Source organism: Echiichthys vipera (assembly GCF_963691815.1).
Source record: "Echiichthys vipera genome assembly, chromosome: 9".
Classification (NCBI taxonomy): Eukaryota; Metazoa; Chordata; class Actinopteri; order Perciformes; family Trachinidae; genus Echiichthys; species Echiichthys vipera.
This window is the reverse complement of record NC_139834.1, coordinates 8,268,238-8,296,022: the sequence shown is the minus strand read 5'-3', so window position 1 is coordinate 8,296,022 and position 27,785 is coordinate 8,268,238. Positions and strand designations below refer to the sequence as shown.

The window sequence follows — 27,785 nt, the reverse complement described above, 5'->3', positions numbered from 1 at the left end:
ATCATAGTAATTATGATCAAAGCCAGCACATGATAGGACTTTTTTTTTTTTATTAATCACAATTATACTTCAGAATGGCTGTTAAACATTCACGACGATAAGTGAAGAAACCAAGCCATTTTTGCTGTAAAACAAGAAATTCAAACTTTATTGTCAAGGATTGTTGGAAAAAAGGAGTAGCCGTTTGTCGAGAGTCAAGGGCATTCGTTTTCAAACCAACTGCATGCAGTCTAACAGTATGGCATGGTTGATAGTTTGATGGTTAAATCCACTGTCCACTACCTTTGTGGACTATAACGTCAACAGTTTGTCCAAATGAATAATTTAATTCTGCAATACACAAGAAATGTCTAAAACGCCAAGATGTACCAAAACAGAAACATACCGTATTTCCACACACAGTAAACAGACGGACCTACATATACGTTCTTGCAGTCAGCCTTAATCAGAGCATGTGGTGTAAATAGTCACAGCTGCATACTCATTCTTAATCACATAATGCAATTAATGCTAATGAAACCAGTGGGTAAAGTCCACAAAATGTATTTGGCACATTCAGAATGATCCCTATGCTTCATTTAACCTTATTTAAGCCGGGAACACACTGCGTAAAATACCTGAAATAAGATTTTGCAATGACTTAGAGACTGTGGAGAATCTGTCCAGGACGGTGAGCAGTAGGACCAGTTTGCATGTTATTTTAGAGTATAAGATTAAAATTTCTTGTATCAGGGCTGTACATAATGTTAAATTTTGTATGACTGTAATCTGCATACATCTGAATGTGATCCTGTAGTCCTGTAATAAGGACTTTTAAGTCTTCCAATGTGTCCCCGGCTTTGGCAGATTTTGCACTTTTAACCCTGATGGGTGACACAGAAAATGCAATGTAAACTAATCCACATCATGCAGCCATTATGACATGCATGTTACAAAATCTTTGTTAACCTTTGGCAGAGTCAGTAGCCTTCTAGTCCACATCATCTCAAGTGAATGTTGTTAACAAACATGGCCTCAAACATACAGTATAACAGCATAAATAATTGTGTGCAACAAGGTATACAGTACATCAATTTTTCCAGAAGTCGTAGGTGATCTGATGCATTTGGTCCCCACTCCTGTGCTCTTGTGCCTGGTAATCCGACCCAAGGTAATGCATAAAATGGCAAACAGTCCAGAGATAGTCCTTTCCAGAAGGAGGGAAGGGGCTCTGGGCTCAATCATCTTCTTCCTCGTCTTCCTCTACAGGATCTACGAGGATGCTGTGCTTCAAGCAGGTTTGGAGGTAGTTCACCACCGTCCGCTGGAAGTGCTGGATGCTGCGCGGCTCTCTCAGGATGTGGCCCTCGTCCGGGTACAGCTGCAGTGAGTAGTTGGCTTCCACCCTCACCAGTCGGCTCAGGAGCTCAGCGCTGTGCTGAAAGTGTACTCTCGCTTTGGCCAAACACACACACACACACACACGCACACACATACATTGAAATTAGAGTGGAAACAAAAAAATACAAGAACCAAAGGCCTGTAATCAAACAAAATCTCACCATCAGCAGTTCCATGTAGAAGAAGAAAATTCTCATCTTTCAGCTTGTTAACCTCCTCCAGCAAAGAGGCAGTCTGAAATAATATACCATCACAATATGAGTGTTTTATTAGATACACCTGCCACCTGGAATGTAGTCAAACAGCCCTGCAGTAAATCAAACCTTAATACAAGTTTAAATCTTCAGTTTTTGTTAAAAATGCTAGACTACATTGGTTTTGTGTAGGGATGGGAATTGATAAGATTTTATTGATACCAATGTCAGTATCGATTCTGCTTATCGGTCTGATTCTTTATCGATTCCGGATCAATTTCTTGTATGGAAAAAAAAGTAGGCATACACACGTTTTCAGCATCTTTGACAGTGTTATTTGTTTTTTATTATCCATGTCTGAACACAGTGTAGATTAAATGAGAGAATATTTGTGCAGCATTCGCGTTCATTTAGTTTGTCTTAGTATAAAAAAATAACTCAGTTTGCTCAGTTGGGAAGCAGTGGCACTCAAGTGTTAAATGCACGGTACTCCTGGAATTTAAGCCCATGTTAGTAGTCGTAGTGTAGAAAGATGTTTTAGCATGTTGCTGGTGTTTCCACCCTTACTTAAAATTGTAATTTTAAAGACATTACAAGCTTTGGGCTCCACTATGACTCCTTCTTGCTGTAAGTTTCCAGCAGAGTATGAGTTTCATGTCATTGTTTTTGTAATATGCAACTGTCAGGAAAAACATGCCAACATTGACAAAATGAACTGATTTGCTTGGGCACATACAATTCAAATTCCATTTCTGATTCCAATCCCAATTTGTACTTGATTTCCATCCCTAGTTCTGGGTAATAAACCTGAAACTGAGTGTACATCCAAAGCCTCACCGAATAAGCATGCTCCTCTTTTGCTGGAAGACCTAGAAACCTCTCTGAGAATGCTGCACCTGACAAAAGTGGAAATAACATATACTCAAACACATGAACCATGTCTCCTTTTCATCACAATTTCCATAAACTCAATGTTTATGACATGATCTCAACTCACTATAAAGCCTGAAGTCAGTTATCGGTGCCACAGCGGCTGTGCACAGAAAGAGCTTATCTGTTGCAGCTAACATCTTGAGAGTCAAATAACCTCCAAATGCCTGTAAGGAGCAACAGTAAAGTGTTAAAATGAACAAAGCAGGCGATAGCTTTACTGGCTACAATAGTAGTTGAGTTTCTAAATCTAAAAAAGGCTGTAACCTTGCCAAAGAGGACCATACGGCGATCGTCAATGTAAGGTAGTTGCATCAACAACCTGTGGGAATTACACAACATCCTGTTAGTTTACAATTCAGATGGATCATTCTTATGTGTCAAAGATTTATGTTGTTGCATAACTGCACTGACTCGACAACTCCCAGATAATCTTTGACTCTAATTGAGCCAAGCTTGCGTGGATCCACAGCGGTGGTCTTCTGTCCACGACCAACCCCACTCCTGCCGTCCACCCAGGCCAAGGCCACATTGTGTGTACCAGAGAGGACCTGAGGCCAGTCGAGGGCGAATTCCTCTGTCACTGACTGACGGCCTGGAACACCATCGCTGTGGCAAGACAAACGGGATCAGCTAGTACGGTGACAGTTGTTGAGCGTGGAAGATGTGATGTAAAGGTTAGATAGGTTGCAAAACAGATGGCTCTTTGCTGTCGCACAGCTCGCGTGTACACTTACACAATTATGAGGAGAGGGTGGAGGTTGGCCTCGTAACCCTGAGGTAGGGATAGTTTCAGGTGTAGATCTAAAGGGAAGCAAACGAGTCGAACAAGGTTATCCTTCTGTGGACATGTTAGGATTGTTGCTACATTTAGAGCCTCTGCCTGAAATACATCTGAACCCTGTCAAGCACATAAAGATCTTTTAAGGGGAGACAACCAAGGCAAAATTATCATTACATGCACTGGTCAATTGAGGTTTTGGGCTTGTTTGCTGTCCTGCATGTTTTAGGCTTCTCCCTCCCAGGTGTGTTAGAGCAGAGAGAAACCTGCAGGACAGTGGCCCTCCAGGACAGGAATTGCCTATCCATGGGCTAGTGGAAAGAAAACACCCAAAATACACATTTAGGTGTTTATTTTTCAACACTTTGTGTATTTGCATATGTAGATTTCTCTTAAATTCACCAAAGATTAGCGTTGGATAATACCATGTTTCTGCAAATATAAACATTTCAGATTGTAAAACAAAGAATAATTGTCTTAGTGCAAGTAATCAACTTGGGAAGTTTGGTTAACACTTCTTTTTACCCTTTTCATCCGTAGTGTCTCATAATTTAAAAAAAAAAAAAATCCCCACTTCAGCAGCATTCACTACACTAAACATTCCAGTTTTATGCCTATCTAGGTTTTTTACAGAGGAGTTTGTTCATATATCATTAATAGCCGGATTTTAACATTTTATTCCTAAAAACTGTTTGACTGTTGACTGTATTTTATGATTTATGGAGTGATAAAAATTCCCTCTGTAAAAACAATTAACTCTAATATGTCAACAAAATGAAACAAGAATTTTGATCCTGGCTTCATCCAACATTCACATTTCTGTTCTGAGAATGTAAATAAACACATATTTCATTAGATAATGCCTCACTTGAAGTACAAAAAAGATTTGTCTTTATGCAAGTAATCAATTTGGGAAGTTTCACTCTGATATACATTAGTACATTTATTTTTTTACCATATTCACCTGTAGTGTCACCCCTCAAAAAGAGCGAATGAAAATAATAAAACCTTTAACATGCGCGCTCTGAAAGAATACTTGGCGCCCGTCCTTGAGGACCGCCATGACTCACAATTACCCAATCACCAAAACACCAAGAAATTGGTTGGTATTTAACTGTATTTGTCCCTTCCAGGATGACAATACTACAATGTAGCCTGACAGCATGGGAATGATCAGTGTGATCTGTGTACCATGGTTGTCTGCTGGGAGTGTCCTGAACAGAGTCTCAGGGAGCCTCTTGTCCTCCAGAGCTTTAGCTAAAGGGCTGTTATCCTCCAAGACGACGTATCCTGCAGGGAATAGAAAACACAGTGTGTCAGATTATTAATCCTAAAACATCAAAACAGACACACTTCACCTTGAAATCCTCATCATCTCCATGTAAACAGCTCTGAGAGCCACAGACAGAGGGCAGCATTCACAAGCCTGGACTTAATGAATCTACAGTACATTCTGGTGTGCTTGCATGTAGCGCCCTCCGCAGGCTGTTGTGGGAAACTGCATACAAGCCTATGTGTGTGTGTGTAATTATACCATTAGTCAGACAAACAGATGTTACACTCACTGGAGGGATCCTTTGTACTGTGAACCGTCACTTTAGGGATTCCTGGGCCTGGGGAAACATTCAAAAGAAGTGATTACTAATACAACTGTTTAAGCAGCGTGAAAGCATATTCCTCGCTAGTGTGTGTGTGCGTGTGCGTGTGCGTGTGCGTGTGCGTGTGTGTGTGTGTGTGTGTGTGTGCATGCGCGTGTGGTTTACCCAGACAGTAGAGGGTGAAGTGGGTTTGATTGGGGCTTAGTTCGGCTTTAAAGAAGCGACATCCATCTATGAGGTTACAGGAGATGCACCTGCGCTGAAACACGCCATCTAGGTCCACACTTTGGTCAAAAGAGAAAAAAGTGTCCACGCGTTAGAGGAAGAGCACAGTCTATAGTGGTTGGATTTGCTCCGGGACAGGGTCAATTAATTGCTAAGATATTAAAGAAAAGTATCTTTAGACAAAGTATCCAGGCAGTTGACTTTTAAGAAACAAATGGGGTTCAATAAGGCTAGACATAAAAGTCGTTATACAGATTGCTTTGTGTCAAATCTCTAAATGACCCTCTCCACTCCGCTGCTTACAAATTTCATACAGGATTAATCACAGATGAAGCTTAAACAAGCCACCATCCATCCTCCGTAATATTGTGCTATTTGCTGAAGCCCGAAGCTATGTGAGCGAATAACAAAGATCACCTAAGGAGGTTGAAAAGGGAAGTGTTCATCACAGGGGAGAGGGGAGGGGGGAGGGGGGGGTCTACTTAGAAGGCTTTTTACTAAATGTGTCAATTCAGCTCTTGGCCTTGAGCATCTGCAGCTCAAAAGAATAAAGGTTCACATACAAACACATTAGTGTACAGCGTGGCTCCAGGGACGGCAGTGTTGGTTGGTTCAGTCCAACACTCCAAACTGAAATATCTCAACAACTATCGCATGTATTGACATGACAAGTTGGTGCAGATATTCATGTTACCCAGGCGATTATATGTAATAACTACACCAGACGGCCGTCCACCATAGAGCCGGGTTTGTTACTGTTGCTGCTGCTCATGGAGGAATTGTTGGGTCTCTGTAAATCATAAATAAGTCATAGAGTGTGGTGTAGACCTACTCTATATGTAAAGTGTCTTGAGATAACTTTTGTTATAATTTGGCACTGTAAAAAACACTGAACAGAATTGAATAATAACTTAATGAGCCCCAGCTTTTCCTGCAACGCCACCAGATGGTTCACATTTGTGGTTTTGTGTGAAATGTCTCAGCAACTATTGGATGGATTGCCATTAAATTTAATTCAGACATCCATGACCAAATTATCAGGATAAATTGATAACTTCCTCTCATATTTCATCCTGCACCATCATTATGTCATTGTTTTAATTCATTTAGGGCTGGGCGATAATTCGATATGATCATTTCTTTTCAAAGGAATCATATAGTGATGAAATCATACATTGAGACACCGTTATGAGGGGAGCGTACCTATGTTCCCCGGTCACATTCACAGCGGGGAACATAGGACCCGGGAAACATAGGGATGACACCCTTTTTTAAGAAAAAGGTCAGATGTTTCCTGCTTTTCACAAAAAGGGTCCTAAGTTCCCCGGTCTGTTATTTTTTTCCATGTCTATGTAGACCCTAACACTACCCCCTAACCCTGGCGCTAACCGTAATCCCTAACCCTAACAAAGGGGTTTAGGCTTATGCAATCGGGGAACATAGGACCCGAGGAACATAGGGATGACCCCGTTATGAGTATGTTAGCATGCTGACGTTAGCAGTTAACTCTATTGTGCCAAGTCTAAGTATTAAAGTTGGACTGAATAAAAAAAGAAACTCTAAAAAAATGCACACAACAACGCACAGGGCACTGTATCTCTGGTATGTCAATATTGTGTCTGTTCACAGCTTTGTACAGAATCTGTAGGGACTGAAAGAGCAGGCGTGCTGCTTACCTGTAAAGGTGTCTGCTTTGTCTGGACTCCTCTGTGCTCAGGAAAAAGCTGATGATGAGAGAAAACCAACCACAGACACAGAAAGTTACTCAACACTAAGAAAGGACTGCAGATCAACTGTGGGTATAATCATAATTAATCTGGATAGCAATGATTCATTACACAAATACATGGATTTACATATTTTACCATGTTAATAAGATTTATTATTTTTAACCATTAGTGATGGTGAATAAATGAATTGTGACGTGGATGTGCATCAAATCATGTCAACTGTCTATCTCTATATGATGTATGTAAAGTGCTGTGAGACTTGGAGGCAAAGAGCAGCATCAACCTGTGGGCTTTGGGACTGCAAACAACTGAAATCTACAATTGACTCTCCTTGATTCTCACAGTGCTCGCACCTCAGTCAGTCGGTTCATGACAGGTTTCTGCCTCCAGCAGGATAAAGACAGATTTAAGTGATAATCTGTTCTGTTCAAGTGTAGGTAATCCTTTAGCCTCTTTAGTGGCGAAGCATTGCCACAAGCAAAAATCAGAGTTAAAGCTGTTTTCTTTGATTTTTTTACAAAGATCAATGCTACATGTTAAAATGTCCCTTTTAGTTATTTTTAAACTGACAAGCTGATGTGTGCTATTCATCCCAAACAGCTCTTCAGTTCAGTAGCCGGCGCGTCTAGAATTGGCTCTCACCTTACAGCAATAGATGATCATTTTAATGATGATCATCTATTCCGCTCTACCCCAAACTGTCTAAGGTGATTCAACCTGTACCGACACACTGTGGCTCTCACATACATTTTTCCAGCCTTCTCGTCGAGGGCGCAGAGCAAGGTGACGTCCCAGCTCCCCGATGTCAGGAAGCGAGGAGGGACGGAGGGGATGGCAGGCTGAGAAACAGAGATGAAGACCAATGTGGAAACAGCAGGCAGGTATACAGAATAAAAATAGGAACAGCGATACAGCATGTGTGCGTCAGACTGAGGACGGGGGGGAAAAAAAATTAGGATTCATAAAGTTAAACCACATGAAGGCTACAAAAGAGTTCAGGAGCGGTACTTCATTTTGACAATAGGACTGAAATAGAGCTTGGGCCATAATAAATCATCATTTATCATCTTTCAATGGAATCATATTGTGATGAAATCATATAATGAAATATCATGATACACACTTACGTCTAAACTGACAATAACAAGCTCGTTTTTACCATCAAAACCATCAAATCGTAAAGTAGGGCACCCAGACAGGTATTTACCGTCAAAATGATATAAAAATGCCTGTAGAATATTTTTCTATGTCGTTCCTATAGCAATGTCGAAAACCAAGCAGCCGAACTGCTTTAAAGCAATATTTACATAATCTGGACATTTTTTTAATTTTTTTATTAAAGTTGTTAATAAAATGAAAAATCTTCAGTACTTTTTCATTTGTTAAGTATTTAATTCCCACAGGAGTATATAAACAAATAGACTTGAGCATGTGGTTATTTCATATAGACTGTTTATTTATTGAATTACCAGAAAGCATGCTATATCCTGATGAAATGATGTTCATCAGGAGAGAAGATTCTGTATTAAATCTGATTAGGTGTTATGTTTCTTCAATAAAAGCATCATCAAACATTTTTAATTGCCTCGCTTTGGGACGGATTAAAATTGTTAAATTGAACTGAACTGTCTTCCTTCCATAATGTAAAGGGCAAACGACCATTGAAGCATTAATGAGTGAAATGATTTCTTAGATAAAGGTGGTGTTTTTGTAATTAAGGAGAAAAGAAATGCAGATAAATCGCTTCAATAAGAGAGGAGAAGGAGGAGATTGAAGGCAAACCACACTTTAAAGGTCTTTGCCGCTGAGATCTGTAATCACACTGTTTTATGTGACCCCTGTTGAAATGTTAATGACCAATTTTGGCAGAAACTATGCAAGGAGGAACTTATGGAAGTAAAAAAAAAACGTTAACTGCCTACAGAACCGACCTGGGCTGAAAGACCAGCGATGTGGTGAAACTCTCCTCGAGCGCCTTGTTTTGCTGGCAGGATGGTGTAAAACACAGAGCCGTCTGCTGAAAACAACGGCATGTCCTGTTGAGACGAAGTCAACAAGTGAAGAGTGAATCTTTTATATGTTTCATGTGTTTTTTTTTTCAGTAAACTGCACTGTAACTTCTGTAACTGTAACAATCTTTTATATATTTTAAATGACCTTTTATGTGTTTTTTCCCAGGTGTGTTTAATGTTTTATGTTAAGCACTTTGAATTACCTTGTTGTTGAATTGTGCTATAAAAATAAACTTGCCTTGCCTTGCCTTGAGACAGTAGTGACAGACAGGTGTGATAAAACGTTATAAAGTCAGGAGCCACACAAACCTGTCGTTGGTTTTGCATTATGTCCATGGCCATTTTGTGTTTCTATTGATTTAGAAGCACACAATATGGAGAAATGTATTAGCCACACCGTTTACAAAGATAAAGCTAATGCAAGTGTAAATAAAGCTTTACATATTCATCAATAGTTAAATATAGAAATGATAAAACATTGGCACTGTGTAAATGAAATCTGTGAGGTTTTACATAAAGGGAACAAGCATTAAAATACTGCAGTACATCACTGAGAATTCTTCTCATGCAGCAAATGACCTTAAATATTAATCCCGCCTAGTAGACGTTTGAGAGCTTAAGGAAATCAATCCCAACTCCCTCCACAGTGTAAAAGCAGCAAAAATTCTATTAAAGCCGTATATATTGCAGTGGAGGCCGTTTGTGGATTACTAATGTGGAACAGCTGATGACCGTGCTCACCTCTGAGCATGCCCCTGTGGTAGCCTCGCACACACAGAGCACTGATTGGTTCTGGGCACGATTCAGCCAACGAACCGCGAGGCGGGTGCTGCTGATCCAAGTCACCATGGAGATGTAGCTGTCTCTAAAGAGGCGATGCAGAAAATGATACAAGGGGGAAAGTGATTGGAAAATGGTTCAAAGGCATGAGGGCGAGAAAAAAGGAAGCACTGGAGTGAAGAGGAGGAAATTGGACATGAGTAATTTTATCTGACGGGTGGCGTCTGGAGTCTTTATTCTGTTTTTACATTCGCAAAGATGTTGTACCTGGTCCTGAGAGAGTCAGGAGGCATCATCTCCAGAGTGTGAGCCGGACCATACAGATTCACCACAAACAGACTGACTGATGGGATACTTGAGCCAGCCTATGGGTAAAAAGATACAAAACAAAACATAAGTTAGTTAGCAGCAATGGCCATGCCAATCTGTCGGTCCACCGCTTTGTTCTGGACTGTAAAGTCCCGACAACTGTTTGATGAATTGCCATGAAATTCGGTGCAGATACTCCATCCAGTTTAATATCCCTCAGTCAATCAATTTATTTGCCACATAAAATCACGACTAATACAAATTCTGTGAGAAGTACTCCTGTCAGTTCCTTCCTTCCTAAATAAATACCTGTTCTCATTTAGGATTCTAGTGACCTGAAGCTAGTCCTTCTCTTCCTGAGCTTATCAGTGCTGGTTCCTTCTTCACGACCTCAACAGGGAGAAAAGACTGTTATCCAAGGTGGGATCTTTAATGATTCTCCTGGATATCTTCCTCCAGTGCTATCTACTGGATTTTTTCCATGGTGCCAAGAGGATGAATCCTAGTGAGGTTGTAAGTTTGAGAGGAATGTCTCAACCACAATTGAATGGATTGCCATGACATTTTGTTCAGATTTCCATGTTACTCTCAAGATGAACTTTAATAACTTTGGTGATCTCTTCATTTTTAATCTGGCGCCATCAACAGAATGGTCAAAATTGGAATTTCAATAACCTGCAAAACGAATTTATGTTCGTGTTACTTAGCAAATGTGGGAATGCTAACATGCTAAACTAATATAGAGAACATGGCAAACATTACACCTACTAAACAGCAGAATGTTAAAGAGGTTGTGGTTTTTTGGGCTGTAAACTAAAGGATAAGACTGCACACTGATAAAAACACAGACATTTTCCACCAAAAGTACAATGTTGCGATAGAGACAATCACTTATGAAAAAAAACACATAAAAAAATGTAAAACGCCCTCTAATCTGATGTGGGCAGCCCCTTCTCTGGGCCCCTAACACGCTTTGCAACCTTACACAGCCACTAGTGTGGCTTTGTTTTAATACACTTTTTACCTTTGGGTAGGGGAAGAGCACATTGGAGGGGTAGAGACCACCTAAGAAGTGAGGTATTTCCATCACAGGTGTGGCAGAGTTGTTTATGGTGAGGTACGCCAGCCGTGCCCCGTCCACAGACCACCAGTGGGCAACATATGTCAAGAGCACTTCCTCTGTTTTCAAAAACAGTGTGAGTTGTTACATCAGCCATCAGACTCAAAGCTCACACCTGCTGTTCATGATTATTATTCGCAGTGCTGGAATGCATCCTACCTTCATAAGTCCAGTCAGAGAGCCCGTTCACCACATTCTGCTCCAGGTCAGTCGTTGTGAGACGCAGGGATTTGCTGGTCACACTCGGCTTGTAGTAGATATCTCCGTCAAACACATAGGCCTGGCATGAGCGGCACAGACAGACAGTGCCAATCCATTATCAAAGACAGTACGGCTGAAGGCCCCATTGCTGGCTGCCTGAATCGAGCGCCGGACGCCGTCCAAGAATGAGTGAAACGGCGGCCAGCACACACACACACACACACAAGTGAGAGCCAATACATCTTTACTCGCCAGTTAATATGCCGCAGACGAGCACCAACATAGCAGCAATTACATTACAGCGATGAATTATGAGCATAAAACAACCCCATTATCGCAACACAGTCACTGCAATAACCTCTAAGCTTGAGTTCATCTCATAGTGACAGAGACATGATAGCATTGATATTATCATAATGAAAACAATGTCAAATGACTTTATTATAACAGATTTCAAAGGCTGTGAAAATCTCTCTTATGGTATTGACAGGTGTAGCTGATGCAGAAGACACGGACAACACATTGATCAGAGTAAGCGTCTGGCTTACCAGCTGGCTCCCCTGAGGCCCCCAGGAAGCATATTGCAGAACTGCCTTCTCTCTCTCCGGAGGGTTAAGCTCCAGCAGATCCCTGGAACACACACAGATACTCAGACATAAGTCCTCCTCTAGGGGATGGGTGTCCTGTTTAACGCCCTCTGAGGTCCATCCATGCCCTGGCCTTGAGCCTCGGCTTGAGAGAGACACTGTACTGTGAGGACAAAAAGAGCAAGATGCAGAGAGGGGAAACAAAACAGAGAATGGAGCTGGTTCATGCAAGAGTGCAACATTTATTTTTCCAAATCCTTAGCTCCACTTATGTTCTTTCTATACGGACAGGCAGACATTTTCCTCCAAGGCAAACTCAGGCAATGATCAATGCTGCAGGTCCTGAAATCCTTTTCAGAACCATTCCTCAGAAGCTCCAGGGATCACCCACAGCTACGACAGTTTTTTTTTTTTCCTCTCCACTGATATAATGCTGAATATGAATCTCAGGCAGTGAAATCTGAAGTACAGTACAAACCTTGCGTTGGGATAATGCAACCTGGAAAGAACACTGACGAATGAATGCATGTCTGACGGAAACATGAGGCTCTGATTCGATGAGACACACTCTGGGGGAAGATTTTCAATCCGCAGGTCTGCTTGCATTGGTGACGCTCATGCCCAGTGCAGCCCATGCATTAGCATTCAGGATTCTACCTACCCATTAGCCACATTGTAGAAAGCATAGGAGGCTGTGAAGGACTGAGAGAACACCTGAAAGAGGTAGAGGATATCGTGCTAACAGGTGTGCCCCGCTTAGATGACAAGACACACATTTTTAGTGCTCACACATGCTCATACACATGTATAAATTAAGTTAAAAACAAACAAAGGTTATGAAAGACACTGCTGAGACAAACCTATTAAAGGCCCCATATTGTGCTCATTTTCAGTTTGATACTTGTATTTTAGATTTCTACTAGAACATGTTTATATGCTATAATGTTCAGAAAACACATTATTTTTCTCATACTGTCTGAATTTTCCTGTATTCACCAGACAGAGGGTGACCCCCTCCTGAAAAAGCACAGTCTTCTCCGACTGATCCATGTTTTTAGGTCTTCTACAGCCAGGAAATGACTGCACTTTCTACTTCCTACCTTTATTTAGTATAGTTGTGACATCACAACTGTACGCAAGTCCTGACTGCTCATTTAAATACACAGTTCCTGAATACTGTGCATTACTGTGTGCATTTCTCTGTGGATTGAGTGTCTTGATATTTTTACAGTATTTGTATACAGTAGCACCTTGACCACAGATGTATTAAGAGAACTGGATACAGAGTTCAAGGCAGAGCCCTGGTTATTCCTATGAAAGCTGCTCAGTGGCGCATGAAGCCAAAAAAGTTCCATTTCACATCTAAAAATACCTGGATGATATTCGCACTACATCCGTCGTCCGTTGGCCCGAAGAGCAGCTGCTTTGGAGACTTCTTAACACTCTGCCAACTTAAATTGGGATTATTCGGGCCAAAAGGATCAAATTCTAATTTAACATGAGTAACTTTCGCAGGAGTTGTGATGCTTGAAGAAATGTATCCATGGAAAAAGTATTTTTGGGCCCAATGGCATCATGTGGCTGACACAGAAGTTGTAATTCCACTGTTTGGTCACTATATAAAATTGGCTTCAAAGTCTGATGCACTTCCTGGTGGCCTGATCTTGAACTGCTTTATAATAAAAAAAAAATGTAATCTCACTTTTGACAATATGGGACCTTTAAGCAATAAGCAACAGGGAGCTGTGTTTGCATTTTCTAGCACCGAATCAAGTGGCTTATTGCTTTTTTAAAAGGGCATCTTTATGTATGGTAATTTTTAATAGATAGTGTTTTTATATTGTTTTGATAGCTACTGAGCCGATCACAGCTTATATTTTACAGTTAACGTATTTGAGTCAATTAACCATTTATCCATTTCATCCATATTACATTATAATTGTGATTGCATCTGAGTAGCAGAGATTTGGATCACAGGGGGGACATTAATGCTGAGTAAAAGAGACAACATTAAAGATAGGAAATGTGAAAGGAACGTACAGAAACTAAGACAAGACATTCTTATTAAATAGCATCATTATAGCTAATATCCCACTGAGATCTACTGTGGCTGGCAGCTCTGCCGCAACCCTGACACAAGCATCAGCAGCTCGATGAATAATTAAATTAACACACTGAGGAAGGGACCAGAATCAATGAATGTGTGCATGCGCATGTTTTAACCTCAATTGATCACAGCATTACCTGATGAATTCTCTGTGATATATTGATCTGTATGATTCTTTTTTCTCTCTCATGCAAAAGGTTGGAAGCAGGCTATTTTCCCATTGGCCTCTGAAAGCCTGACCCTACTGGGTACCCAGTCTGTGAAGAAATTAAATGTCAGATCCCCTATACAGCACACTTAGCGCTGAAATTGGATTTCTCCTCTCTGTTGTTTGCCAGAAAATGCATGGATGAAGTGATGCAGGGGTAAAGCTGCAAGGATAAAGGAGGGGAAATAAATACTATCCGAATGAAATCGAAATCTGATTGTGCCGTAAAGACAGTCAGATTTCTTTACACCACCAGTAAAACAAAAGGGCACAGCTGCTACAGTTACGACAGAAAATAACTGCGAGGACAGGAAGAGGAAGCGACGAATTGGTCCAACACGACAGGAAAAAGTGAGGAAAGGAGATAGAGAGAAAGAAACAAAAGCAGGAAGGGAAGAAACAGGAGGGCTGAGGCGCAGCCAGTGGTGACAGATACTCGACACACAACGAGGGCCGGTCTTGAGTTAGAGGGAGCAACACTCTTCGAGGAACCAGGGGGGGCAGCATCGCCATGAGCGCCGAGTTCGATCAGCTGTTTATGATTTGTTAAGGAACCCAGAGATTCTACTCATGATTTAACATCATGGGGCCGGTGGCAGCAGCTGTACGTTACTGTGTGTTTGTGCGTGTCAGAGTGATAAACAGACAGAGAGAGTGAAAGCATCTGTCTTGGAGAGGCAGAGTGAATTCTAATGTGGCTGCCAGTAACATATCATAAATCCTCAAGATTGCGCTGCATTTAATGCACACCGCCCTCCCCAATCCAAGTCGCCAAAGCGGGCTTGGGGGCATAAAACACAGATTAAAACACTCAGGCGAAGATGTGGGATAATGTGACAAAGGGAAACTTATACGACATCCTCTGCATGTGCGCAGATATTGGGATATCTTACACACAACCCAAAGATAACAGCATCTTTCCTTCTCAACATTCTCCCTGCCTCACACACATTTCTTATAGCAGCCCCATTGATACCAGCACCCATCAGTGTTTGCTGCAGAGTGCAGACACGACTCTGTTGGCATCTTATTTGTCCATAAACTGCACTGTCTTGGCGTGTATTGCTCTGTATGCCTCCATCAATCCCAGTAATCTCCATCTGCTCTAAACCATCTTGTTGTCACTCTTTTAAAATGTAAGTCTTCTCTTTCCTCGCTTTCTCCTCTTACACACAAACATGTTTAATGCAAATAGGCTTCGAGAAAAGTCATTTTCATGTAGGAAATCTGCTTTCTCTTGTTCCTATGTGGCCAAATCCCCAACTCACTTCTATGTATACCGTCTTATCAAAATCCATTTATTGTTCACCCACCAGGCACCGAAGCCCTCCCTAAAGCCTCCAGAGCTAATACAAAATCCAGAGAAGCCTTTTAACTTCACCCACAGCTTGCTCATCCGTCTCCACAGCAGCTTTCTCCTTTCAGCATCTCTGTCATTCTTTGCTAATCATTCTGATGGATTTCATCTGGACAGTGTATCTAAGGGCAAATAGTGCATATCCAATTTCTCTACCCCACTTCTCCTCCATCACAAGTGGCTTCCCCCACTGGTCTCTCTCGTGTTTTTCCTCTCTCATCCTCTGCCACTCTCAGCAGCAGCAGCGTGCCGCTCCTCTTTTCGAAACAGGGAAGCCAGTGCCTGGCGCAAACTGCTTCAGTCAGCACAAATCCCCCCAGAGATAGACAGGAAAAAAAGTGAGTGAGAGTGAGGCAGACAGGGCGGGAGAGGGAAGGAGGGCGATGGAAAGACCTGTAAGAACGGAGGAACAGCCTCCGTGCACAAAAAAATACCAACCGCACTCACGCAAACGGATTCATTTCTGAATATACAAATGATTCCAGGTGCCTCTGATTTCTGAAAACACACTGAGCATACAAATGACAAGATGGACAATTCCTGCTGACATCAAAGGAAGTATGCTAATGGCACAAATCAAGCGAAGCAGCAAACCCCCAGATTGGACAAAGCTCCTTTTCTACAGAGATATCTGAAAACCGATTGAATGTATGCTAACCGTTCAATAAAGCAGTTAGAATAGATGCACCGTGGTTATGAGTGCTGTAAACACAGCAACAGGCTCATTCATCTCCCACACAAGCACACACACGCACACGCACACGCACACGCACACGCACACGCACACACACACACACACACACGCACACACACAAGCACACACACACAGAAAATATGATATGCAGTGATTAGAGCTGAAGCACATCTCTAAAATAAAACGAAGAGAGAAAGAGGAGACTGAAGAGTGAGACTGAGAATAGGAGAGAGCAGCAAAATCTGCTTTCAGGTTTTTAATAAAAATGTGTAGGGAAAATGTGCTGAGGGCTTTCATTTCCTCCTAATTCTGTTTTCTTCCGCTGCTGTTTACTTGCACATTACACAACTTGCCTGCCCTTTGAGGAAAGACTCAACTATTTATTAATGGCGCGGGTATTTACAGAGTGAGACGGCTGGAGAAACTGAGCTATGTGGTGTTAAAGTGAAGAGAGCAACGCTAATCTGGACACCTGCCATTGTGATTCTCGTCAGCTTCTCATTAAAATTCCCCCACTTAACTAGCAGGGCGATTTCATTACTGCAGTTCCAACTTTACGCCTTCATCTCCTTGATCTCCCCTTCCCCCATTCCCCCACTATCACTCTGATCACATCACTCACCCCCTGCACCTTCCCCCATCAGCCAGTTTAAATATTCAACTCCCCCATATGTTATCCCAGCACTGCTGCAGTAGCAGAATCTGCACACTCCTTCTCCTCAACTGCCTCCTTCATGTCCTCCTTCCGTTTCCCTGTTGTTTCTTTGGGGCTCTGATTAGGATGCATGTCACTGTTGTTCTGCAGCCACTCGTGGCCCCGACAGACACGAGGAGGTGAGTGAGCGTGTCTTTGATAGTAGTGGATAATTTATGCCCCTGAATGTCTTCTGAAGTTAAAAAGCATGACAGTAATTTCCGGGATAACTCTTGAGTCAACTTGGCATCCAGAGAAAACTTACCGGTTGAATGTTATACGCCAAGAGGACAAATCTCTTGTCTGCAGACACTTGGAATTTAGTAACGGTCAGGTCCTGCGGGAAAAAAAAGAAGAAGAATTAGACACATCATCTGGAAAGTGGCGAATGAATGAATGTTTGTATGTAATAGCACACTGCATCAGCACTCAGATTTACAGGCTTATCGCTCAAAGTTGGGGTGTTGAACCTTGAGAAAAATCTAAGGTCTGTTCTATGGTCCTTATTATATAGTTATTTTAAATCAAGAAACAACAACACACCCCTTCTTATCTTTCCACCAGCTTGAACAAATCATCCATTCTTAGTCTCATCACGTCTTGACTGCTGTAATACGTAATGCATTCTTGTTTAAGACAAGAAGCTCCAGCAAGGATTCTGCTGCAGCTTTACCAACTAAAACTCCAACCTGTTCTCTCATCACCCCGCCGCTGGCTTTTATGTGGCTCCCGAGGCTCAGACTCACTAATCAGAAGATTGGAGGTTCGATCCCCAGCTCCTCGAGGTGTCCCTGGGCAAGACACTGAGCCCTAAAATTGCCCCTGAAGGCTTTGCCATCGGCGTGTGAATGATTCGATTAGATGATGAACACCTTGTATGGCAGCCTCTGTTAGCAGTGTATGACTGTGTGTGTGTGTGTGTGTGTGCGTGTGTGTGTGTGTGTGTGTGTGTGTGTGTGTGTGTGTGTGTGTGTGTGTGTGTGTGTGTGTGTGTGTGTGTAGTGCCATATACTGTACAAGTAAGTACAAGTCAGTTTACAACATTGGCTTCCTCTTAAATTTAGGATTCAAAATCTAAATTACTTATGAGGCATTACACTGTTTGACTCAACCATACAGCAGGGAGCTGATTTGAGGATGGTTTAAATAACGGTCTCCTGGGTGACCTCGGCTCGACGCAGACTTTGAATAAAAACGTATTTGTGATATGTCAAACACAAATGTAAGCTGGGAAAAAAATATTCCCTCGAAATGTAATTGAGAATGGCGTCTGTATTAGTATTTTGGGTGGGGGGGGGGGGGTTCACATTTGCAAAGACAACATTAGTTTTTCCATTGTCTGGTGTCCTAAAATGAACCCTTGCCTCCATTTTTTGTGCTGTTATCCAAAGCGTATGTTGCTTTTTCAGTGACATAAAACCAAAATGATCTGGTTTTATAAAACACAGAGGAAAACAATGCTGAACCTCGAGGCAAGGCTTCACAAGTTCTCAACAGGCGGGAAGCTCAAGTTTAGTCTTTGTTAAAATCCCACAGTAAAATCCCACAGTGGAAAAGAGCTGTTTGAAATCTCATCTTAAAAACATTTTTTTTAAAGCTTCATGGCCCTCATTTGTTCTAGCCTAGTCATTTATTTATGGAAACCTGGAATAGAGTTCTAACGATTATTCGACTAATCTATTAGTCAATCAAGAAAAATAAGCAAGAGAAAGATAAGAAAAAGTCATTTTTTTCATGCAGAGATGGCAGAAAATGCTTTTTTCAGCCCCTCAGTTTTTGGGATTTCCTGTTTTTCTCTGTTTTATATTACATTATACTCATCTCTTCAGATTTTGGAGTGACAAAACAAGATATTTAAAGACCTCACCATGGACTTTGAAACATTTCACTATTTTCTAACATTATATGGACCCAGCGTTCACTGGATTCATCTAGAAACTAATCTGCAGATGAATCGATATGAAAATAGTCAGTTGCAGCCCTATACAGAAACACATCTTTTTCTGGAATAAGCTACAGCAGCAGAGACTACAAACACCAAGAAGAAACGTGTTGTCAACCTGACAACACAACCCTTCTTTAAGCTCCTTGTCGATGACCCATATATGGCTGTCAGCGTGTTGCACAGAGGCGGTGTTAAAAAAATGATACCCTTGCTTGGAAAAAAATCTCTTTGAAGGCGCATGTTAAGGACTCTCAGAGCAGCCAGATTTAGGGGGGGAAAGAGCAGATACTGTCTCTCCGCCAAATCTTTTTTTGTCCCCAAGTGTGGGATGTGGAACAGTGGGAATCTCTCTCTCCATTTGGAAACGCTCAGTCAATTGGTTCAGCTGACGGTGTAATATATATATGAGCCGATCAATACTGAAATGTGTCCCCTGTGTCGCTGTAACTCACCAGGGAGCTGTTGTCCACCAGAGTCGCGGTGAGGTTGCTGTTTAGGCTGAATGACAGGACATGTCCTTCTCTGGTGCGGAGGGCCACTTCGTTTTCTGACAGGGTTAAGAGTTCAGGGAAGAGAGGGAAGGTGTTATTACAGAGGTTACTTAAATCCACAGAGGCAGAGACGCCTGGCTCAGTTTCAGGTGAGATGATTAAACTGGTTTTAAACTGACATGACACAGGAGTTGTTCGCGAGTCACAATAGGGATCCTTACCGTTCAACCATGCCACGCAGGGGTCATGAACTTTGAACTCTTCACTCTCTAGGTCCTCCATAGTGAGATGGGAACGGAGTAACAAGTGAGATTCATCTTCAAAGGCAAAGAGACAGGAATTAATTAGTTCATCAAAAAGTATGTCATGTTTACAGTAAAAACCTGAGCGTGATGGAGCCTGCCCTCTATTTCTACTCTGGTTTGGATACATTTTTTATGAGCTGTTACTATGTTTGTAACATTTGCAGAGTGCTTGCCCAAATGAGAGTTTAGAGCTTATTCGCTTTCTGGCAGAAGGTTAGTTAGATAGACGATATACCACTTTCATAACTGTACTTTAGTTAGCTTAGCATTAATACTGGAAGCAGAGGGAACCAGCTAGCCTGGCTCAAGCAGTAAACCTCCACAGCTGAAAAATGACTGCCAAAAACTGCAGTTCGTCAAATGGCCACTTAAGGGTAGCGAGTCAATCCCCAGAGACCTCCATGTTAAGATGCCCAAGTTTACACCAGAAATAAGTGTTTCAGCCTGGTACAAAAACAGTTTTGGTCCCTATAACTAATTTACCCCTTCAAAAAAACTGTACATTGGGTGATTTTTTATGAAACTTGACCATTTAAATTATATTAAGGCTTAAAGTTGTTAAAGTGTTTAAGGGCAGGACCACTTTGAGTGACAGGTGGGTGCCTCACCAGAGCTGTAAGCTTCATTCGGCCCGGCTCAGCTCCCTCCACTCTCCCATAATTGCCCATTTCTTTCATAAGCCAGGAGGTAGGCACAGCCAAGATGGCGACGGCCAGAGCCACCCACTTTGAGCATCATTTTGGCTCATCAGAAACCACCAGGAACAAAATGATGTGTTCATATGGGAGGTGTAGAGGTGTTGGTAGAAGGATTTTTAATGTTTGGACAGAGCCAGGCTGTTGCCAGTCACTGGCTGCCCTACAGACATGACAGTGATATTGATCGTCTCACTAACTCAATAACAACAAAATATCAAACTATTCCTTGAATTCCCCACCATTACAACTCCTCTCTGCTTTGCTGCTTTTACTCCCCCAAACAGCTCTTCTTACCAGGCGTGAGGAGGATGACGGAGAGAATGACCAGAGACATAACTGCCAGGATCACCACCATGGCGATTCCTATGCCCTTCCAGTTCCGCGGGGGACCATCTGAACTCCCCAGGTCCTGATATGAAAAGAACACACAGAAACAAAAGTGATGAATGCGAGCACGGCTGAGGAGGAGGACATTAGTGCTGCTTCATTTCCGCGCCCTCACAGAAATGTCTCCCTGACAGGCACATTAGTACAGTGAACCTCAGGGGGGATTGAGACCAGTCTTCAACACCACAGAGACCTCGCTGAATTACTCTAATTTTCTGTATGAGAACTGCATAAAATTGTTGCATATGAGAGATCAGACTTTAATTGCAGGAGCAATTTTTGGCGGCACCGTAATTTTTCTTTATCATCGCCTCATTTCACCTGTTACACGACTGATGGCTTATGTGGCTTTGCAGAGGGGGGATGGGCGAAGTTATAATGAAATGTGTGCTTTTTATGGAAACAGTCGTTACCTATTTCATCGGCTTTAGTGGATGAGAATTTATTCAACAGCACTGGATAAAGTTGTTAACGAGGCACTAAAAGTAAGGAGAAGTAGATGGGACAGTATAAAGATACAATAAATTACAGACAAGGTTCAGTTACCATAACAAAAGAGCAAAAACTTTATTCAAGTCCTTTGTATATCCCCCGTATGCAATCAGTGGGAACTAGTGGGAACAGATGCAATGAGCCAGCATCCATATCAGTTACAATTAAACACAATTGCATGCCGTTGCCAAGCTGCACTCCACTCCCTCATAATGAGTGGCTGGCACTGCTGGAGCCACATTGCCACTGGAGTGTGGGAGTTCAATCATAGAGCAGCTATAAAAATCCAGCCTCCATTATAGCCACTTCTTTGACTTAACCCTCATAGCCTTGCCTGTCCTGATCACCTTTCTCCAGATCTAATGGAGGCGGGCAGCAGAAGGAGCTCGCCGGCCAACAGATTGCAGCTCCTCCGCACTCCTTGGGTGACACCAGCTGTCCCTGAATCTGTTCTATTGGTTACATGTGACACTTCCTCTCCACAAACACACGCTTCTTCGACTCCCTTGACCATCTGACTTAAGCCGCTGGCACATACAGTGTATTAAAGTGCTGAAAACTGAGAAAGCACTCACATAACTGGAGTCAAGATGTCTTAAAAACTCATTTCCAAAAAAGTGAAACGCGGTGAATTCTGCAGGAACTGAAAAGTAAAAGGTCAATGGAGTTGAACTGAAGCAGAGAGGTTTCTCTTCTCTTCTTCAAGCCCCTGCATTCAATTTATTTTGCAAAGATAAAAAATCCACCATACACATTTTTAAAAATCTCTTTACAGAATTTGTTTCACAGGTTATCACTGTCATATTGCCAGGTTTACTTTATACCCCAAGATGAATGGACGACACGTAAGGTCTGCTCTATCTCAACTTGGTTGCCAGAGCAGAACTCCTGCCAAGGTCTCATCTTTAATAGATCTCCCTGGGTGCAGTATCTGACCATGTTCAAATTAAAACCTCAGTTGCACCTGCAGGGACAACCTTTAAGTTATGTTTGAACTCTCGGTGCAGGCCAGAGCTGGGTGATTGATGTCCGAGGCTGTGAATCTACTGGCCTTTCTAACCCTCTGTTTTGTCTCGTTCTTCTGCCCCCCTTGGCACACAATCTCTCAGTGAAACACCATTATCCTTCCATGAGATAAATAAACCTACAGCAGCCTGTGAAAGCTTTGGGAGTACACAGTTCATACTGTATCATACTGCATCTTCAGCAATTTTGTTTGACTGAACTGAATATACAATTGCAATCCATGATTAGCATGGATTGTGGATTAGCATAGATGGATTGTGTCTTGTTGTCACATATCATAAAACATGTAAAGAATCGGCGATGTCATAGTAGAAAGGGATGTTTTAAAAATTAAATCCTCCCACCTGACTGATTCCTTCGCACAATGTTTTCATTTCCAAGTCCTCCGTCTAATTGCTGTGTGCAAAGTGAGAGCCCAAACATCCCCCTAATATGATGCACAGCTCCCCTGAGCCCAGACATTGGGCCGCAGTTCCAATTAAGGCTGCATCGTTGTTGCAACAGGCCGGGACAATCCCACATTTTGTCATATTTGCAAATGAGGTACAGACCGCCCCGAGAAGAATCCCCAGAGTGAACACTGGCGAAGCTGCCGACTGGCCACTGATCTCAATGCATGAGGGAATCTAATGCAGCCGATGATGAGCCGGGCTGTGTGACGGACAGGGTTTATATCAGTCAGCCCCCTGGACAAGCACATATATGTCAGGTTTTTCTGCTAAAAAATGAAGCAGACCTTCCTAAGTAAGCCATCTATTTTGTTCATCCTGTGAGATCCCAGGGGAGTATGAGTAGGTAGATGAGGTGTCAGTCAAACACCAAAGGGTGGACGTGAATGCAAATCAAAGGTTGTTATGTTTACAGATAACTCTCCTGAAGGGATCCCCTTGAGAGGATTTTTTTTGGCAAACCGAGCAGAACTGCATTACAGAAGATAGAGCTCTTCGGTTTGCCGGTGGAGCTAGGGGATTTTCACTCAACCAGACGAGAGAATCGATAGGGTGTATAGTTGTACAAGGTCCAGGGGGGAAACAATTAATAGCGGGAATACAGCAATAAGCGGCTTTTTGGAAGCTTGTGTTGAGCAATTTCTTACAAAGTACGACACCTCCATGTGGAACATCCAGACCTATTCTGACCTGTCCATCCTTTCAGCTTCGCAACAATCACACTTATCGGACTGGCACTGCACACACAAACAGATCCCAGATAACAGGCTTCTTTTTCTCAGAGCACTGCACGCAAAATCAAACAATTCCAACTGTATTGATTGAGTTTGCACACTAAAAAAGCAAGCCACACTTAAACCCAATTACTCAATCTGCACAGTGTGCAACACAACTAGGTTGTGCAGGATCCAGGCAGTGAAGAATTCATAAATTAGGCTCTGGAGACCTCCTTAACTCCGTCTTCTGTGTCTTTGAGGCATTGAGAATCCGACAATAAATCACATGCAGACGAATGAGGGAAACAGCGCAGCCTGTTTGGGGATTTTGCTTCTGGATTTGCATACCTCTAAAGCCCCCTTTAACATCAGGCAGCGATGTTTATTACTTATATGACATTGGCAGATGCATCAAGGAAGTAACCACCACCATAAAAAAGGGGTTATCTATTGGCAGACCCATACAGTTCAGCCCTCAATATAACCTATATGCTCTTTATTTTAATGACACGCTGTAATTGCTCACAAGGGAAAGCTGTAGATTAACAAGTAACCCACGTATGTATTACCTTGTCAATACCTCTCACTGCCTCGTTTAAAATGAAGGCCATCATTAGGAGCAGCTGTAACTTTAGTGTGGTTGTAATAAATGGTAACCAATGTAGTAATGAGATACAGCTCCATATTGATTCATATCTAGGCTATGTTTCATCCCATCCAGAGGAATTTCTGTGCTCCTACTCACTGCGCCATCGTTTCTCCCTTTGTGTTTATTTAAACAAACACAAAAAAAGCAGGAGTTGGTACAGACACAATTTGAGACTAACTGGACAGATTTTTTTCTGCCTTCAAGGCTATTACCAGACAATGCAGCACAAGCCTTTGTGAAATGAAAGAACTGCCGCTTTAGCCACCACTGCTGCAAGGCTGCCCTACTGTCTTATTCTTTTCATGCTCCCCAGCACGCATAGGAAAATTACTGTACAAAAGGGTCCTGTACGAGGGAGAGTTTTCCTCACTATGTCCAGCCACTCACAGTGACCGAGTTCCTGCCTTTAGGAAACAAGCAGCATCAGTGAAACACATGTGGGAGAGCTGCCTGCAACATGATGTAGTGTTACAGTGAAATATGAGAGTCATTTTTCACTAGGCTGAGACTCTCCAGCAAATAAAACGCTCATTGTACAATATAAGAAACCACTGTGTCTCACTGCTACATAATCAGTGTTGAGGATGAATGATGCAACAAAAAACAAAAAAAGGTAAATCACTGTTATTTTCTTCATTAATGCCGGGGATTAACTGAACCAAAGCATTATGTTCTCCTGGCATATAATTGTGATGTGGATCTCTAACTTGACAGAGTGGGGTCACAAGTCATTTATGTTGACTCTGCAATGCCCTTTGCTCCTGCTGTATCATGGTACGTCAAACATTATGACACACACACATCAGACGCAGTATCCCCTAAATTTTTTCTTCTCCTCACCAACAGATATTGACACGCCCATCTGTGACCCACATTAATAAAGCACATTAATTGGAGACTGTGGCATGAAATGTTGCGACATTTGCAGGCAGTGGATTGTCTACGAGCCCTGCAGCCTTGTGTGGCCCTCTCAAGGAGACAATGATGCTGCAGGTTTATCACACAGAACTCTTCACACAAACAAGATTGTTTCAACATTTGAGTCAAATAAACTAAAAGGTTAGTGCCTAATGCTTATATTGCATACCAATTAAGCACAAATTAATGGCTCCCCTAGACTCTCAAACACTTTTTCCAGCACGACAGATGTGTACTAATCATTTTATGATTTAAATTCTTTCCCAAGTCGAATGACAGTTTGATGAGATGTGTTAATTAGCTTAGTTTGACTTGGAAAGGGTTTAAATTGTTGCACACCACTGTAGAGATGCAGACACAACGGATGGCACAATAACGGGGGCAGCATGAGGAAATCTGATTGATGCATATTACCATATAGATAATTGACATTAAAGTTTGATGTTTTATCTGATGCTGGCATTTATCATCATTAGTTAGATTAGGCTGCATTCAACAATCCATGAAGTTGCACAAGTTGCTTCTGACATAAACCGAGGTGAACTGTCTGTTAAATACAACCAGGGAAAGTCACAGAGGTGCATTTTACAGTTGAATGGGACAGCTGCATTAAATCACCATTTACATTAGGGACATTTCACTAAATGCATTATATGTCATGAGCAGTAATGAGTGTTAATAATGCAAGCAACAACAGAGGATGCTGGTTCATAGACGTTGTGCATTGTCAATACACCTTCTCGGCAGAGGGATAATCAATCAATCATACAGCGCAGGCTGTAGGTTTGAGCCTCATTGTCACTGTGGACATCCTGCTGGAGGGGACATTTATCTGCTGGGACAAATGATCATATCGGAATACAAACACATAAAAATGAGCATTGTTATTGATGCAGATATTATGCCATACAAGTCATGGGACATAAGGACAATAAAAAAGGCACTGGACGTCGAGTTACCGCGCAGCCTGCACCGCAGTGCACAGAGTCAATGTCCATGAGATGAATATTGACGGAAAAGTCTGAATGGACGAAATGGCTAAAACACTAATCGATCATCATCGTATTGTGGGCATGCAAGAGGAATTCCCCGCTGCACATCAGAGACACACATACACCCACACACACCACTGGTGTGAATCTGAAGAAAAACAAAGTAAGGATAAAAACAACAACAACAAAACAAAGAAATAACACACATACCAGCTCCGTGGTCATGTTTTGTTGAGTTGTGGCAATCATTGTAATCCGCAACAAGCTCCGCTGCTCCTGTAGCTTCAAAACGCGCCGAGCGGCTGCACTGTTGTCTTGCGCAGCTTTTTCTGCATGCTCTGCTTCTTGCAAGTTTGTCCTCGCTGGGATGGTGGTCTCTCTCTCTCTCTCTCTCTCTCTCTCTCTCTCTCTCTCTCTCTCTCTCTCTCTCTCTCTCTCTCTCTCTCTCTCTCTCTCTCTCTCTGTCCCTCTCCCTCTCCCTCTCCCTCTCCCTCTCTCTCTCTCTCTCTCTCTCTCTCTCTCTCTCTCTCTCTCTCTCTCTCTCTCTCTCTCTCTCTCTCTCTCTCTCTCTCTCTCGCCTACTACCACCAATCTGCTTTGGCCACTGATTGGCTCAGGAATCAATCATGACAGGAGGCTCTTCAGCTGTTTGTGCATATCTGCAGACAAATATAACGGAGTAATTATAAATACACAACATATTTTGTGATAAGATTAACAGCCAATTTTACCCATAAATATTCATAAGTTTAGTGCTGTGGTGGCATACTGATGTATAAATCATTAATATAATAATGATAACGCCAGCATGTAGTAGTGTATGTAATAATGCGATACCGATATTAGCCTGAATATATGATAAGGTAGTCCTTCATTGTCTCACAAGTAAGACATTTCCATTGTTGCAGAAGCAAAGTGGATAGATAAAACAATATATACATATAATATGTGATATGAAAACAATAGCAGCAACACATACGTAGGTCTACATATTAAAGTAAACAAATATCATTAAGGAGCACTGTTATGACTTATTTTCTAAATAACCCTTAAAGGTAGGATTCCCTTTAACACCACATGCATCTTCAAATTGTTAGGTTTTATGTACATTATTATACCCACGGATGAACATTGGTGTTCAAATTATAAAAATGGTCTTGTTCAAAGTCAAAACAATATGACAAGTGTAGCTTTTAAAATGGATTGACCAGCATAATAATCATCATTATCATAATATTGTGTTTATTAAACGAAGGTTTCTGATGATCCTTCAGTGTTACAGTTGCAAGACATTACCTCCCAGCCACTGCACACTAACACGCTCAGATAAAACCCGAGGATTGGCCTGCAGCTTCTCGAAAGTCGTTATTTTTTCCGCTTACACACTTTAAAGAAATAACCGTTTCTTCGCCAAATTAGAATCAAAGGGCCATTGATTCTATTTTGAAATGTATGACCGGAAGTGTAAGGTTTTTCTTTTCACATATTTTTATTGTAAGCTTTTTTCAGGCGCTTAAGTCTCTTAGACTTTTTTGCTGTAGCACTGTTTCGTAGAGCGATTGATTTAAGTTTTATTTCAAACATGTTTATTATTATTATTATTATGATTATTATTATTGTTATTATTATTATTATTATTATTATTTTCAAACTCAACCAGATTTGTTTCAACTTCTCTGAACATTTATCTCACAAAATACAGTTAATTTCTCATACATTCCTATCAAATATGTATTAAAAATTATAAACTTAAAAAATAAAATCGTAAATACTATAAAATGACCGTTACAGTGGTTTTATTTTGAAAGAT

The 27,785-nt window shown here is 41.7% G+C and overlaps 1 protein-coding gene across 1 annotated transcript; it reads right to left on the bottom strand.

Moving 5' to 3' along the window:
- Window positions 1-1,216: 1,216 nt before the first annotated feature.
- Window positions 1,217-26,224, bottom strand: LOC310952273 (inactive dipeptidyl peptidase 10; the record flags this gene model as incomplete). The annotated part of the gene is made up of 25 exons (XM_083920842.1): window positions 1,217-1,434; window positions 1,542-1,614; window positions 2,412-2,470; window positions 2,572-2,671; window positions 2,772-2,826; window positions 2,919-3,113; window positions 3,242-3,308; window positions 4,477-4,575; window positions 4,851-4,898; window positions 5,049-5,167; window positions 6,785-6,832; window positions 7,586-7,677; window positions 8,770-8,874; window positions 9,160-9,201; window positions 9,592-9,715; window positions 9,898-9,995; window positions 10,964-11,118; window positions 11,219-11,339; window positions 11,809-11,890; window positions 12,509-12,561; window positions 17,173-17,244; window positions 19,305-19,399; window positions 19,565-19,660; window positions 20,641-20,755; window positions 26,186-26,224. 25 exons carry the CDS (start codon window positions 26,222-26,224, stop codon window positions 1,217-1,219), a joined length of 2,370 nt encoding a protein of 789 aa, XP_083776968.1.
- Between the last annotated feature and the right edge of the window lie 1,561 nt (window positions 26,225-27,785).